This window comes from Drosophila takahashii, chromosome 3L (assembly GCF_030179915.1).
Source record: "Drosophila takahashii strain IR98-3 E-12201 chromosome 3L, DtakHiC1v2, whole genome shotgun sequence".
In the NCBI taxonomy this organism is placed as follows: Eukaryota; Metazoa; Arthropoda; class Insecta; order Diptera; family Drosophilidae; genus Drosophila; species Drosophila takahashii.
This window is the reverse complement of record NC_091680.1, coordinates 22,225,443-22,243,574: the sequence shown is the minus strand read 5'-3', so window position 1 is coordinate 22,243,574 and position 18,132 is coordinate 22,225,443. Positions and strand designations below refer to the sequence as shown.

The window sequence follows — 18,132 nt, the reverse complement described above, 5'->3', positions numbered from 1 at the left end:
TGGTTTAGAGAATATATATATTTTTTAGTTTCTTTATCCTTTTTGAACAATAGCTTTCAGGACAGGTCGTGACGACCGTATACAAAAGTTCTAATATCATATTTTATTACAACAAATATATGTTTTTGACCAACATTTTTTGCAAAAAGATAATATTACTTGGTCCTAGAAATGAGAAGCCCCACAGCTTGGATAAGAGCTCACCTCCTCTAAGTTTCGTTTTAAGAACCGCCAACAATTTAAATACAGGGCTTATCGATAATTTTCCGATTGCAACCGCCAGATGTCGCCAGCGAAAGCTACGGTCACCGTTTGCACGGGTGTGCGTGCATGTGAGTGCTTTCAGCTAAAAGCTTTCCGGATTTCATATGATTGCCGTCCTTGTTCTTCAAACGTTTTTTTAAAGGCCAAGAATGCTGCCTCTCTGTCCTTGGCCCCGCTCTCCGGAGATCCAACACTATCCCGACCGAGCCTGTGTGAGTGCGCGAGGGCTTTCGGTCTTCTTCTACCTACGCCAACAACTTTTTACTGTGTGTTCCCGTTCGATGTGGCCTACAGACCTAATTTTCGCGTTGTGCGCGGAATAGTTTTTCCCGAAAAAGTGAAGCCAGCGAATAAACAATAGCCAAAAGAAGCGATAGCCAGGAAAGTGAGAGTGAAAGTAAACAAAAGCGGAAGGAAGAACTCTGGCGTTAATTGTGTGTGTATATTTAATATTTCCGATGCGTCCATAACGGGAGTGTGTTTTACTTCCCCTTTCATCTGCTCATCGCGCTCCTCGTCTGCCCCCGAAACCCAAATTTCGATGTGCAATTTTGTATAAAAATTAACACAAAGTGGGAAGATAGCGTTGTGTCATAGAATTGGAGCAAAAGGCAAAAACAAGGCGAAATTAGCAGAGGCAAACGGAAAAACAACAACACAGAATGCCCAGTGGAACCCCAGTACATATGTGTATATACGCGGTGTGACCGTGCAAGTGTGTGTGCGTGTGTGTGTAGTAGGAATTGCAATTTATAGTTGTTGTTCCGAGAGCTTTCGCTTGTTGCGCGCGTGCGACGATTGTGCAAGAAGTTTAGTGTGTGTAAAATCGGGAAGAGGAAATAGCAGAGATAGAAGGAGAATAACATGGGAATAATACAAAATAAGTAAAAGAAGAAAATAAAAATAAATAAATCGCCAAATGCGTTCGGCGTCGTGTGTGTGTGCGTGTTCTGAAATATGCTGAAAAAGCTCTCGGAGAGCGAGAACGAGAGCGAGAGAGCGATCGGGAGAAACAGCAACAACAGCAGCAACAACGATCGGCGAAATGAATCACACGCAAGCTTTGTTTTGCGAATTATAAATTCGCGTTCTCCACACATGCGAATTCCCACACTGAGAGCGAGACAGAGAAAGAGGCAGAGCAGCAGCAACAACAACAACAACAGCAGCAAGACCAAGACATAATAATAGAACTTTTGCTTTCGGTTCCAACTGGTTTTTGTATACATAAAAACCGAGAGTGGGAGAGGGACGGAGAAAGAGTGAGAGTGAGAGGGCAGCTTCCAGGTCTTCTTCTTCCGCGATCTTCGTCTTGGAATTCATGGAAACCGGGCGCATGCGCAAAACAAAAAACTACAAAAGGAAAAACAACGACGTCAGCTGCATGAAAGGTAAATTCTCGATTCTCCCCACTTCTCAACTTCCTTTCGGTCCCCTCTTTCCCCAAAAACCCCCTTTTACCTTTTGTCTAGTTGGGTAAACTTTATCTTATTGTACATATTTACCACTTTAAATGAAAACGATCTTACACAGACAAAAAAACTTAATTTTTTACATTATCTGCACATAAACTGAAATATTTTCCGTAATAAATTCATAAAAATATTCCTGGCATTTCTAATAGCTTATCGATATGGTGAAAAAAATTTACCTAAAAAACTACCTGCGATAAAAAAAACCTGATTTCAACTGCAAAACATTTTCAAATGATTTCAACTCTTTGGTTCCTTTTTAGCATTTTCAATTAAAATTATCGGTTTATTTCTAAAAATTACAATATCTAAGCGATCATAAAAAATACATTTATTTTCAATGTGTAAGGCACAGGGGTTGATGAGATTGAAGAACAAAAAGTAAAGAACTTGTAAGTGAAGTTAATTAAAGTCTCGCCAGGGTTTGAAAAGTTGGTAATGTTTCCAGTTTTTTGTTTTGCCAACTGGAAAATTATTTTGAAGGGGGAATAAAAACACTTAACTGTAGAAATTTTTAATGGATTTTAGCTTTAATTATGTCTACCATTCGGATATTAACTTAAAGTTATTTTAACTAGCTTCCATTGGTGTTTTTTGTTGAGGTGCTAAAGAAAATTCATATTTTTCAATGGCCATCGCAGAAACTTAAAAAAAAACAAGAATTATACAAAAATTTTATATATCAATTGATTTTTTATAACATTTTAATCGTATTTCTGACATAATAAACAAATGTTTTATCCCTGTGCAGAAGACAAAATGATCAATAAAAACAAATTTAGTTAGTTATTTTCTTAGGACTATTTTTGTACATCTAATTCAAAATTCTAAAATCCAAAAAAATTTTATTTCCAAGAATATAAGGTCAAACCAAAACAAATCTTGAAAAAAAGTCGTGACGTTCTTCTATTTTATTTTGTGTGAAAATGTGATTATTCATTCGACTAAAAAAATACACATTCTAAAATTAACCAAAATTGGCAAAGAAATTTGTATTTTGTATTTTATATTTAGTTGGTTTTAGTAATACAATTTTATTTTAATTAAAGTTTGATTTATTCTTCTTCTTATGGTTTACTTAAATTTGTAGGTTGAAGAAAAAAATAAATATCAATCTAGAAAAGACAAGGATTCTAGTTCACTAATACAAAATGTAGGCCAAATCAATATATATTATTTAAAAATTGTTGAATGTATTTTAAGGATAAATAAGATACACACGGGAGAAGTATAATACAAAATTTGTTGGCTATAAATGTTCTTCTGCTCTTAAAAAGTAAAAATATTAAAAGAAAACGATAAATGCATTGAATTACCAATTAATGGGCTGGATAATCAAATGATACTGAAAAAAGCTTTTAAAGCTTTTTCCTTCGTAAAGAGTTGACCTTGGCCTGCTTTTGGATAACGGTTAGGCTTTCCCTTGGCCCACATTCCGGGTGACCTAACCTTTAACTTGACCTTAGATTGACCTACTCCTTTATAACCCTTGTCCTACTTTCTTTAAATTTATTTTTATTGAACAATTTTAAATTATCTTCTAAAATTACTGTCATTTAAGATCCCTTACCTTTTTCAGGTCTATAAAGCAATTTTAAACTAACTATTACTATCGTTACCTGCCACTACGAATCATCAAAAAGAAATCCCACGCATCACAACGAAACGTACAAAAAACTTAAATTAAAATAATAATAAAATGGATACCTTCAATGTACCTATGGTGGCGGAAAGCAGCAACAACAACTATACAACAGAAGCTACCAGCAATCATCTCCACCTGCAACACTTAATGCCCCATCATCACAAGGATCAAATGTTGGCCGCTGGAAGTTCTCCAATGCTTCCCTTTTATTCACACTTGCAATTGCAACAGAAGGATGTCAATGCAACAATAGGGCCTGCAGCAGCAACTGTTGCAACATCGGTTGCGACATCGGCCAGTGCCGATAACTTCAGTTCATTGCAAACGATCGATGCCAGTCAATTGGATGGCGGCATTTCCTTGAGCGGTTTGTGCGATCGCTTCTTTGTGGCCAGTCCAAATCCACATAGCAATAGCAATATGACCCTAATGGGCACTGCGACCGGAGCAGCAGCTACTACTAACAATAATAACAATAATAATACCAACAATAATAATAATATTAACAACAACAACAACAACAATGTGGAGGCTAAGGCAGTGAGGCCATCGAACGGCGGTTCGGTGATAATTGAATCTGTGACGATGCCATCGTTTGCCAATATTTTATTTCCCACCCACCACCGCACCGCCAACGAGTGCATTGATCCCGCCCTGTTGCAAAAGAATCCCCAAAACAACGGCACCAGCAGTAGCAACATTATTGTGCCGCCCGTGGAATATCATCAATTGAAACCACTTGATGTCAATTCCTCGACTTCCGTTTCCACCAGTAATTTCCTGTCCTCCACCACGGCCCAATTGTTGGACTTTGAGGTGCAGGTGGTGGGCAAGGATGATAGTCACATTAGCACCGCCACAACGGGGCCAGGATCGGTAACCGTTTCGGGATCGAGTGCAACTGCAACTGCAGTAGCAACAGCAGCAGCAGCAGCGCCAGCAACGACAACATCCATTAATAACAACACTGCCAATGCAACGAGGAGCTCATTGCACAGTATTGAGGAGTTGGCCGCCAGTTCCTGTGCCCCGAAAACAACATCGCCCAACAGCAACCACACAAGCAGTGCCAGTACAACACCGCAGCAACACAACCATCAACAGCAGCAGCAGCAACATCACATGCAAAGCGGCAATCACAGTGGCTCCAATCTCAGCAGCGACGATGAGTCCATGTCCGAGGATGAATTCGGTCTGGAAATCGACGATAATGGAGGTAAGTCAAGATTTGACATACCATATTTCTTCCAATTCCCCCACATTCTCAAGGCAAATAGGTTGGCAATATTCCGTTGTTGCTGCAAAAAGTGAAATTAATGATATGACAAAAATCAACGAAATTCTGATAAATACAAACTGAACTAAATACCAACCAAATACCGCGTACGGGATCAACAATTATGGTTAAAAACAATCCATCGTTATGAGTATTGCAGATAACAGAACCTAATCAAAAACCATTTAAAACAACGGCCTTAAAAATTATATGCAAATAGTTTTAATTTAATGATAACAAAATATAATTGATAATAATAAAATGCAAATCAATATTTACCTTTGATATTTGGAATACATTAGTATAAATGTTTGATATAAACGTGGTGCATTTTTGTGATTAACTTTTAAATATAAGCTTAAACCATATATCAATCCAATTAAAACGCAATAATTTTATCACGCATTTCAACTGACGTTTACTACATTTTTATATTTTCAATTTAAATTGAATCAGACCTTGAGATTTTCACTAACTTGTCATTACTGTCGTGCCCGCCCCTGCGGTATTCCAGCCAGTCGGCCAGACGGTCGTCTTAAATCTTAGTGTGCCAAGTGCAATGCTAAGTTTAAATATGCACGGAGCACTCTCGGTACCCCCCCTCCCCAAATCCCCTTTTCCGCTCAGTTGGCCTCGCACTTAGCTCCATGTTGTTCGGCCTGGCGTCGGATGCAGCCATAAAAATCCATTTGAAATGTCTATAAAAATGCAACTAACCTACTTTCGGGTTTTGTTTTGGGAATGCCGTAAGTTAAATGCTCTTTTAGCCGAAAAAATATTTTAATTATAACAAATTTATACATTCTATATTTTTAAATCTTTTCGAAAGGGAAATCCTATCTTTATTTTGATTTGGAAATCATGTTTTTTCATTTAAAGATTAAATACTTACTTAAAATGTACTTCAGTACATTTTTTTTAATTCTAATGATAATATAAAAAAAAGCACAACATCATCATAATATTATTACTATTTTACTCCATTTGTTTAATTTTAATTAATTCAATGTTAAATTTAGCTTTTTTTTCTTTTGTTTATTTGTTGTATTCCTCTTTATTGATTTTGTTTAAGTTTTTAAGTTTTGTAAAATACCCTATTATTAATTTCTCCAAAGTGGCCGATGTAATAATTTATAAGACCTAGTCTTGTCGCATCGGGATAAAACAAATAAATAATTAAATTTAATTTAATTTAAAATTTATTGCAAAAAATTAAAGCTCCTAATTGTGATCTTGACCTATCGAAATAATATTCCCTCGACTCGCCGAAGAGTATGTAAAAATGCAAATGAAGAAAAAATTCGCCCGATACTTTTGTCGATGCGTGAATAGCAATTAAACGAGCAAACTGAGACACAGAAACCTGCCAAATGTTGATGATGAATGATCAAACATCGGAGACATATGTAAGGTTGTTTGTTTTGTTAGCAATATGTTTGGTTTACACGGCATTTGGCTGCATGATACTGGCTTTTTAAATTAACTTTATTGACATTCGACAATGTCAGAACGACCGAGGCATCTTCTACCCCTTTCCGAAAAGCATTTAATTTACCCACTTGCAATTGGCTGGCCTTCGAGGGAAGCCCCCAAAGTGCTGCTTAAATTTTACATCTGCTTTCATTTCATCCTTAGAAAGAGAGGCAAAATGGAGCAAGGTCACTTGGGGTATTAGAATTTGGGTCAAGCGCAAACGAATCGTTGTTGCGCTCGCTTGCGTTTTCTAATATTGGAGATTGGGCCCAAGGATGCGAGACAAAAACAAAAAGCGAAATTGCATAGAAATTTGAAGGTCATTGTGTGCATCAGCCGCAGCGCGGTCGACGTCGCAGTTGGCGCGGCGAGTCGCGTGTTCTCGTCCCCTCTCTTTCGCTCTCTATTGCACACTCTCTACAGTGAGAGAAATAAAGTTTTCACAATATCTGAGACTAAAAGACTTGTAAATATATCTCTCTCATATTGTATTTAATTACCATTAAACTAAAAAATAAATTATTTTGAAAGCGCAAATAATATATTTAAAGAATTTAAGGGCCGTTTTCTCGTCCGCCTGTTAAATTTAAAGTAGGGTTAAAACTTTGATTTCCCATACGATTTCAAGGTTTTAACCCTACTTTAAATTTAACAAACGGACGAGAAAACGGCCCTAAATATCTTAAAATCATTGCCAAAACTAATATATTTAAATACAGACATAATGTCCTAAAAATATTGACTTTAAATCTATGCTATTTTACATTTAACAAACATTACTTTTATCCATTGTATTAATTTAAAGACTATGAAAAACCAATTTCCTTCGGTTAGAATAAATGCTCAAATAATTTTGATAGGCTAAAAACTGGTTTTTCCTCCGCATTTTAAATTTAAAGTACGGATAAAACCTTGAAAACTTATGGGATTTTAGAGTTTAAAGGCTTCTCTAATTTTAACATGCGGCGAGAAAACCGTTCAAACACGGTGCACGTCTGTGAGAACTTGTGTTTGTTTTTCACCTTTCAGCATTTTTTCTAGGATTTTCTGATGTTGATTTTTAAGAAAAAAAGCGATTTTTCTAAGACTTTTTTCTACGTGCATCTGTTGTTGCGGCTACTTTTGTTGGTGGCGCGGTTCTGCCTCAGTTGGTTTTATTTGCCGACGACGCCGCCGCCGCCCGCAACGCCGGCTGACATTGACACAGATTGCACCGTACCGTACCGCACCGGCGTCGCTGCTTTTGCTTCTGTCGGCGTCGATGTCGTGCGTCTATGCTCACCTCAAAGGATTTAAATGGGTCAAAGTCGGCTAGCAGCTTGTTGCATTTTGAAAAATGCGCAAAAAGACAACGAAATAGCAGCGTCGAATTGGGGCACGACATTGACTGCATGTAGCATATAGATTATATATACATATGTAATATGCACTGGTTCTAGCGTCGAATGCATTTCAAGGTCCTTGGATTGATGCGAAGGCTGTCGCCGTTCTAGCGGGCCGTGTCCGAAGGACACTCCCGCCTCCCCCGTTGAGTCCTTGGGTGCTCAAGGTTGTTCTATATGCTAATTATGTCTGCCACGTCTGATTTAAGCTCCGGCCTTCAGTTCGTTTGGTGGCTTGACTTTGAAAAAGGATTTTGTGGAAATGGCTGGTTGTTTGGCATTGGAAAGAGTTTAAAGATTTAAAAGGGGCAATAGATTGACCTGATTTAAGGTTGTTTTGACTATGTCTTTAAGCTCCTGAAAAGGTCAGAACAAATTACAAAGAGCTGAGAATGGGTTCAAATTTAATTGAATAAGTTAAATCCGATTGAAACTAGAATATTTCAGTTTGCCTACAGTTTAATAAACATTGTGAGTAATTGATTTTGTATACATAATTATAAGTTCTTTTTAATATATTAGGTATGTTATAACTTATTCTATTAATATGTTTTACTATTGAACTGTTGTAACTCCCCAAAGAAGGTTATTGTTTTCCATTCATTCTAATTTCGTATTTTCATTCGTATTTAATGATTAAGTTGAATACAAAAGATTTATTGCATTTTAAACTGTATTGAGTAATTCCCTTAATTTATACATGGCTTAATGACCAATTGTCTGGTGCTTAAAATAATATTAAGTGCAATTAGCAAACAAATATACGAAGCAAGTTAGAAAATCCCTCACATTCTATCCTCCACATTGGTCATTCACACTTGCTTTGGATTCTAATTCTTTCTCACGATTTGCCATTGGCAAGCCAAACCGCAAATTGGTAATTGAACCTAAACTAAATACACCGATATCCAAACAATAAGGCTTAGTCAAGCGATCAGAAAACAGAAATCTTGTAAATGCAATCAAGGATAGAACATTGAAAAATATCAAGTTTAGTTTTGTAGAGCCGAGCTTGCCCTTAAGAACAAAAATAAAACAAAACCCAAGTCGAGGCATTCAATTGTAACAACTGAACAATAATAATGATAATGCAAGCAATTAGAACAGGTAATCGAAGGGGGAGGTTCCAAGGGGCTGGGCACTTAGTTTTGTTTGCAAATTGTTTAACTAAGTGCATAGTAATTGGCTTATTAGTCGGGTTTCCGAGGAATGTTTTTTCTTTGAATGAAACCTCAGTTTGGCTGTGAAATTGTTGTACTAGTAATTAATGTTTATAGTTTAAAGATTCGTTGAACCCTTCAGGGTCTATATTGTAAACTGGGAATCGTATGATTCATATGGACTGAAATTTTTAACTTAACTTTTTCAAGGCGTGAAATTAATTTAAAGTTAGGTAGGGTACATATACAAATTATTTAAGATTTTTTTTAGATCACAATCTAAGTATAATAAATAAATTTAAAATTTAAAAAACCGATTATAAAATACATAAAATTAACTGATGACTATTAGCAACAGTTAATTTCTTGGATATTTGTTATGGGATCCTTATGTGGGTTTCTTAGACTACACAGGCCAACAGTGTTTTTGGTGCAGCCTTATGGGCATTAAATTGTGTTAATATAGACGGATATAAGCATATCTGCATACTTAGTTTTCGAGTTTAACGGGTGGTATTTGTGCAATCTCGGTTTGAAAAAAGTAGCAACATTTTATATTTTCATTTAAGATATCTTCGAGGGTCTGTGCTCAGTTGTAATAAAACCTATGCCAAAAAATTGCTTAGATGCCCTTCTACATAATTGCATTTAAGGTTCCATCATTATTTGAGTTAATAAAAGCCTATGAGCCATTGAAGTAATTTGTTCACCTCTATTCACAACCAACTTGATGCGGTGAACAGGTTTAAAAAAATACAAGTAAAAATATGAGCCCTAAAATATTTGACAGTCATCTAGAGGCGTCTTTTCCCGAATTTTTGAGATAAATTTCACTATTGTACTTCGAAGAATGAAATTTATAGAATTTTTTCCGTAAGAATGTGAAAAGTAACAAGTATTTTAAAGTCACTGTTACGTAACGAGTTTGTCGTGATTTCACACAGTAGGTTTTTTAAAGATAACAGTGGCGTAGCCTTAAAATTGTGGGGGGGATTTTTTTTAGGCATATTAACCCCTTAAAAATATAATTTGTCTATGTTCGGCGCCTACTGCTAACCAAATTGAAAGGCACATTTTTACGAATGTGTCAGATATTTATATAAAATGGGATTTCAAAATAGTTGTTACTTTTCACGTTCTTACGAAAAAAATTCTATAAATTCCATCCTTCGACGTACAATGGTCTTATTTGTCTTAAAAATTCGGTGAAAGAAGCCTCTAGATGCCTGTAAAATATTTTAGGGCATATATTTTTCCTTGAATTTTTTTAAGCATGTTCACCGCATCAAGTTGGTTGGGAATAGAGGTGAACAAATTACTTCAATGGCTCATAGGCTTTTATTAACTCAAATAATGATGGAACCTTAAATGCAATTATGTAGAAGGGCATCTAAGCAATTTTTTGGCATAGGTTTTATTACAACTGAGCACAGACCCTCGAAGATATCTTAAATGAAAATATAAAATGTTGCTACTTTTTTCAAACCGAGATTGCCCAAATACCACCCGTTAAACGCGAAAACTAAGTATGCAGATATGCTTATATCCGTCTATATTAACATATTTTAATGCCAATAGGCCTGCACCTTTTAATAAAGTCCATTTTGTTGACCTGTGCTATAGCAAAATGGGAGCTAGTTTGAAGAAAATGTTTTTTTCAACATTTTTAAAACTCTATAATTTCCAAGCGGGCTTTAATTATTTTAATATAAATACACTCCCCAAATCTTGAATAATCGCCCATAAAATAATCTTCTATTGTTGCTGCAGCATTTTTCATTTGCTTGATGATGCAAATGGGAAATGTGTTTTTTCTTTTTGTTATTTAATGCTGTTATTGTTACTGCGTCGCGTTGACCATTTTATTGTTGTTAACCTTAGCTCGAAAAAAAGGCAAATGCCATTGAGAGTGAGTCTCGCACTCTCGCAATGTCTGGGGCGTCTGGCTCCTATAACCATATAGTCATACTGCCACTCCCCCAGCCCCTCGCCGCCCCCCGTGGAAAAGTGTGCTAATGGGTCGCCAGTTGACCCTGTGCCACATTCGATGTTTGCAATTCTGCCGACGCCGGCAGCGCTGCTTTGCACTAATTTTGCAATGCCAAATGGGTGGGGATTGGGTGGGATTTGTATTTGTGCAGCGAGAGCTGCAATCGCCGCGATTGAGACAACAGAGAGCGGGAGAGCGAGAGGGCGAGAGAAATCAAACAGAGAATGCGCATTGATTTTTCCTTTTTGCGCTGCACAAGTAGATTCTCATTTTCTTTAGCTGTCTCCCTTGCTCATCCGTTGTGTGCATTTCATTCGCACTTACACCCTGACCTACTTGCATTAATATTTATTTATTTAAATACTATTTTTCGGGGTTGTCTACTTCTAATTTAATTTATGAAATGATCATTTAAAAAAACAAATTTTTTCGTTGCTTGCGGTCAAATGTTAAAAAAATTGGTTGCCTACCTTAAGGTGAATATTGTTTTAAAAAAGGTACATAATTAAAAATATTTTGTTTATATTTTGGTCCATTTATAAGAATAAGAAATCGGGAATCAACGGGGATGCCACGGTGAAGAGAATTCCGTTATATCCCTGTTGATCCCCGATTTTTTCTCCAGGTTTGCGATTATCGCATAAATATATTTTATAAAATATTATAACATTTATCATTGTATTTTATATTTGATCAAGTTCGAATTTTTTGAAATCCTTCTATTTTTTTGAATATAGAACTGAAATTCAATTTATGCTTGTAGCCATTTTTTAATCGGTAAATTCTCATTTATAAGTTTTTCATGTAAGTTACATATATTCCTATATTGTCATCAACCAGTTATTTATGGCCATATTTACTGGCACCGTAACTCGTTAAAGACCGTTCGTACCTCACTATCGGTTCTCCCTTCTTGAAATTGCGCTGTTACATTTACCTCAAGCATTGAAATCGGCCAGGAGTGGGCATTGCATAGCTGAGATACGTGTACAACTCGGTTCTTATCTTTGCTTATCGCGGCGTATACGTAATGTCGGCCTTTTTGTGTTACGTATACGTCATGTGTCAGCTTCACTGATTGGTTATCAATAAATAATTATGCGGGGAAAAAATAAAGAGAATACTTAACCTGATTTTCAACGATTTACAATTTTTAGCCTTGATTGAATTGAATTATTTGTAGAACTATCTTTGCGCTTAATTGATTTCAAGTAAATATTGATATGGGCTGTGAATACTCACAGAGTTGGATTTTAAGATCAGTAAGGTATGCTTTTTGGATAAAAAAGTTTTTCGTTGCAAGCAGCTCTTTAAATATGATAAGGATAAGAAAACTACCCGAATAATGTTTTTAATATTTTTTGCGTCTTTCAAGTTATTTCAGGTGATGAGCGACTTTTTTTTAAGTTTTTTTGTATTAAAAGAGGTGGTAATTATATCAAAAGTATTTGTTGTCCTGTTCAAAATAAATTTCAAAAAGTCCATTTAGAAGTTTACTTTTTTAGCAAGGCTTGATTTTTATTTGTGTACATGACTGTGTCCCTTTTTTTCTCTTCTTTTCTATCTCGTCCTCTTCCATTTCCTTTTGCGGACCACACGCAGCGCATTTATAAATCGTCCAAGCTGAACAGTTTTTTTAATCTTCCAGTCACAACTACACGCGCAAATAGTTTATTCTTGAACAAGAAAAAAATGTTAAAATTTGTTTTTGCAGGCGGCTCTTGCACCAACACTCTCGCACTCCTCCGCACGCACACACATACATGCAGGGGCGTAGATAAAGAACCCGCATACTAGGGCAAACTGTAAAGCTTTCGCCGGTCGACGGAGCTTTTGCAGCTTGCACATGTGTGCGTGCATTCTGGCGGCTGTAGGTATGTGTGTGCATAGTTGAGTGGCGCCAACTGCAAAAAAGCGAGCAAATAAAACGGGAACTTTAAACGATCCTCAAATACAAGAGATAGCAGACAAAGATGAAAAGATACAGATTTTAAATCAGAAACAGATACAGATACATACAAAAAAATAACCACGCGCCATAAAGGAAAACTGGCAAGCTTTTCAAAAACAGCATGCAGTAAATGCAAACTAAAACAAATAAAAAACTCATGTGAGCTTTGTAGCAAAAAGCTCACATGAATAAAAGAGGAACAAATACTAAATTCATAAAAGAAAAATAAAAACAGCAAAAATCAAAAGGAAAGAACAGGAAAATGAAATCAGCAACTGTAAAACGAGAACAACTGTTTGCAGTTTAGGTAAATGGGACACAAAACGCACTTTTGCAGATAAGCTCGCTCGACAGAAATAAAAAAGAGGCAGCGAACAATTTGCTCTTATCACTTCCACCTTATCGCAGTTGTCACACTTCCATTGCATTTTTGTTTCATTATTTAACTGGAAATACATTTTGTTGACACCTCCCTTCTTCTCACTTGCATATACTTTTATTTGCATTTTTATTTATGTAGGTACTTTTTGCTCACTTTGCTTTTTTAAATTGTTGCGGCAGGTCTTGGCTCATTTTTGCTTCATTTATGGGCTTTTTTTGTTTTCACCCCCTCAGGTAATTCGGTAAGCACGAAGGAGACAATGAAGTTATTTATGCAGCAATTATGATTATTTATGATTTTCTGTAGTTGTAAACTTGAATGCTTTCAAATGCTGACATGGCTTGAGTAAGGCTTATTACTTAAGAGTTTGGATTGGGCATGGAAATTCCCTTACGTGTCTTGAGCTTAAACCCAAGTGGCACTTCAGATACATTTTAATTTTAGGTAGATAAGCTGAAACACAAATATATATTAGTACATGAAAATGCGCTTTATGAGATTTGCATATTTTAAATGTAGGATTAATATAAATGGGTTATATTTAGACATTTTATACAAAATCAGGAAAGGAAGCTAACTTCGGCAAGCCGTAGTCTATATACACTGGCAGATCGATGCTATAAAATATATATTCAAAATTTTGATATATTTAAAAAAGTATATTCCCAAGAGTCAAAGAACACTGGAGCTATAATTTTTTTTTTTTAATTTGTTGGGAAGGTTTCATTCCAAGAGACTATTTTGTGCAGAAACCGACGCACACCAGAAATAATAAAAAAATATTAATAATAAAAAAAAAATAATACACCCTTCATTAAGGAATACAACATTTTACGAAATAAATTTAACTGTTTTAAAACGTAATCTATTAATCTAATAACGCCAAACATACAGTTTGGAAAGGCATAATAGGTATTTGAATTTTGGCAAAACAATAATTAGCACCTGTTTATTTTTAACTTATTGGATACGCCTAAAATGCCTCGAGGAATAGAATTAAATAATAAATAATTAAATAATACTTATTTGAATTATTTCCGAAATAAAATTCATTTTTTTCAACCGAACATATTTTTAAGTCGGATTCTCATAAAAAAGCCTCACATATTTTTAAAAACAAGTAAACACGTGACAACCGAAATAAAGTCAGCTTATCAAGGCCGTAAATATAAAAAGCATTTAATCACACGTCCATAATTTCGTAATCAAACCGTAGACCTTTAAACCAATATAAAAATAAAAATTGTTACAGCAAATAATGAAATAATTTACACCTCAGCCATATGTCGTTATGATGTAACCATATTTCTTATGCTCATTGTTGTTGCTGTTTGTGTTGTCACTCTTCTCATATTTAAATAAACAAGACATTTTTTTCGGTGGCAGAGAGGGGGCAGTGCTTTTTGTTTTTATTTATTTTTATAATTTTGCTTACAATTCGTGTTCGGCCATTTCAGCAGATGCTGATACGAAAGAAAAACCCGAAGAAGGAACGAAGCAAGACGGAGCTTTCGGTTCGAATGGCAGCCATAGTTGATGTTGATATAGCTTTTGATAGCCACTTTTTGACCCACTTTGACTATTTGCATGGCCTACTGCACTTGGCCAAGTTTTTGTCTCGCTCCTGCGCACACATGACCGAAAATTCGACCGTTTGCCAGAGTAAGATGGAGTGTGTATTTAGATTTGAACAAAGCTTATTTTTTATAGTGATGGTCAAATTAATAGTAATATTTGATTTTTTTGTACTCAACCCAATATAAAATACTTTGCTAACAATACTCAAAATGGAATCAAGTTTTTCATTTATTAAAAATATCAGGGCTTTACTTTATAATTTTGTATACATAAATATAAACGGTAAAGGGGAAATTATCATTATATATTTTATTTTTAGGATTTAACGAAAAACACACTTACAGACTTAAACTTGGTGATGTTCCTAAGGATTTTGAGAATATTAATGTTTTGTAAAAAACTACTTACAGAAAATAATATATTTTTTTGACCGCCGCTGTGAATTGAAATAAAAACTTAAATTACTCATACGCATTTTGCATATCGCACACCTCCTCCTCGCAGTCTGGCATTTTGTCGCAATAATTAGTTGGGAAATTTAGATCATGGCAGCCATATAACATTGTAATAATAATGGCAGCTAGGCAAACAGAAAACTGTGAAAAACACAACATAAAACAGACATTGAAACAGTTTTTCCACGACATTCCGCCTCTTCCATTTTTTGTATATTATTTGAGTAGTATTATTTTCTGTATCTCGTGTTGTTGCTTTTCACGTGAACTTACATAATTTTTCGGCCTATCTGTGCGCGTGTGTGCGTACTTTTATTGTTTTTATGTACAGACATCGCACACATTAACAAATTAAAAATTGCGTAAAGATATTTTTTGCTTCTGGTGCGTTTGATTTCGAAATCAATTTCATTTTCTATTTTGTAAAAATATTTTTTTGGCACTCAATTGAACTATTGTGCAAATGGATTAATTGAATGGCTACAAATTGTAATAAACGCTGATTGCGATACAAATCTGTGACGGTTTCAAAATCTCGATGCCGATGAAAGAAGATTTTATTAAATTCTCCTTTATAAAACATTTAAATATAAAAACATTGTCTTTAATGCTAAAAAAAAGATGGGGAAACATACTATAAGAAACTCTTCCAAAATATTAAAATAATAATTGTATCTTTTTAAAGTTTTATTTTTATTATTTTTAAATTATTTTTAAAAATCTTCATAGTTTAAATTGATATATAATTCATTCTATTTTAAACATGGTTTTAAGTCATCTAGCAATTTCTATTAAAATTTGTTCTATTTAACTTGTTGGAAAAGGAGGTCTGACAATGCAGACTTCAAAACCCATGTTTGTATGAATCAAAATTTTGCAGATGTTGATTAAAATTCTTGGTTATTTGCAAGGCAATCCATCAGTTGCAAAATCCTTCACTTGGCAAACAAATTAATTAGTTTTGACACCGTTTAACTTTAACCCAAAGCTGTTGACACCATCGCATTGTCATTCGTCATTCCGCTCCATTGTCAACTTGCATATTATTTGTCCTTCACTTGAATTAACATTGCAATGCACAGACTCACGAAAATAATAAAGAAACATTTCAACGGCTGTTGGCTTTATGACTTGCTTTAAGTTTTATATGAAGAGATCATAAAGGGAAAAGAAAAACCAACAAGCTACAACTTTACATTTTTGGCTTGAGATGTGAGTCACGGCGCTAGCGGCTTTTTTAAGGTGGTGTTGCATCAAAACACGATCTCAAAGGACACATTTCGGTGCAGTTGGTTCTCTCATTTGGTGTTGGGTGGCAATTCCGACCCACCCCCTTGTAAAACTAGGTCAATGCAATTTGGGTCACCTAGATTTGATTACCAAACCAGCCAAGAGTCGTCGCATTCATCGGTTCAAGCCGAGTGCTCTCTCTCTACCCCTCCTGCTCACTCGGCCTCTATCTTTCTCTCTCTATCTGAACGTTTTTATATATTTTATGGAAGTATGTACAATCTAGTACATGGCTACAGCTGCGTGTGACTGATGGGTGGTAAAATGGGTTCTCAGTGGGAGGTGGTGCATGCTTACATATCAGTACATATGTTTTTATATTCCTGAATATACTTCTCGCAATGGGGTAAACTTACTTATCGATGGCGGCAAGGGCTAAAATAAAGAGGAAATCCTGAAGAAAATACAAGGAATTTAGTGAGCGAGATAAATCGCCAGGAAGAAGATTACACTGTGGTTGGGTAAGCACAGAAATGGTTTAAAAGGATAATGTGCCAATCAAATGGTATTGGGTTAAACAATAAAAGTGTAGGGGGACCGCTAAGTAAGTTGATAAGAAATATAACTGAAAGCAATACAATTAGATGAACCAAGTAAATGGATTTTAATTAAAATGCACACTAGTATCATTCAAATAATGTTTTAAAAATGTATAGAAAGTATTTGAATTTTATTTTTCATTTAGTTATTTAAGATGAACGGAAATGTAGTAATATTTAAAATTTAACAAATCACGGCGGACATCAATTCACTTCGTGACTTAATTAAATCGCTGACAAACACGCTAAATAATTTATCTTAAATTTACGTTTTGATTTTATAAAATCGAATTAGTGTTAAATTAAATAATAAAACCGAAGTAAATATTCATAATTAAAATGAAATCATTATTTAATGAGTTTATCACAGGAAAATGTGATATTCAGAACAAACTAAACCTAGCCCAACCTGCCAAGAAACTTATTCGGTTTTTAATAAAACTCTTGAAAACCACTCCAAATGGGTCACAACTCTACCCAAGCCCATGCCAAATCCAACCATATGGCGTTGGAAACAATGGGACTTTCCCTGACAAAACGAAACCGAAGTAAAAACTTAACGTAAATTGATGAAATTGATTGGAAAAACGTAGTCAGTCGACAACAACAACAAAATATAACCAAAATGTATTTCAAAATACGAAACAACCAAAAAAAAACCCGAAAAAAAACGAAAGTGCGTGCGATGAATGAGCAAAATTGCGCAAACGATCGTGAATGCTTCACACTGTTCATTGTTTCAGTTTTTTTTTGTGCATACTCTTTCAGTGGGTATTTTGTCTAATTTAAAACGTATATTTTCAAAACAGATTATTTCGGAAATTATTTCAAATTTTTAAATTATATTTTGTGTGCTAAGCACCTGTATTTAAAATACTATTAACTAAAGAACTTATGAATAGTACTTATAAATACTTATTATATTGTTATAAAACGGACATATAAAGGTGAAAAACAACAAATAAAATAAATAAATATAATTTTTTGGAAAAGTTTTAATCCTTTTAATCCTCTATAACTTTTTTTTCTAGAAAAATAAATGAGAAGGGTACGTAAAGACTCGACCTGTCAACATTTTTGTATAGTTTGTCTGTGGTTGTCCCTTACGCACTGAAAAAAGCTGCCAAAAATATCAGCGGTAGCCAAAGAAAGAGATGGGTATACAGGGAGTGAGTGAGAAAGGGAGTGAGTGGGGGACTGTAAGCATAATAACAATGTGCGTGAGCTTTTTTTGGTTTCGTTTTTGTGGCGTTTCAGCGTTTTTTGTTGGGTTAG

The 18,132-nt window shown here is 35.0% G+C and overlaps 1 protein-coding gene across 1 annotated transcript in view; it reads left to right on the top strand.

Moving 5' to 3' along the window:
* Positions 1–511: 511 nt before the first annotated feature.
* The window catches only part of ftz-f1 (ftz transcription factor 1), a 47,176-nt gene continuing 29,555 nt past the window's right edge, over positions 512–18,132 (top strand). Inside the window, exons 1-2 of the mRNA XM_017140039.3 lie at positions 512–1,655; positions 3,316–4,597. Of these exons, the coding sequence (XP_016995528.2) occupies positions 3,436–4,597 (1,162 nt within the window). The 5' untranslated portion in view covers positions 512–1,655; positions 3,316–3,435. The remainder of the gene's footprint in view (positions 1,656–3,315; positions 4,598–18,132) is intronic.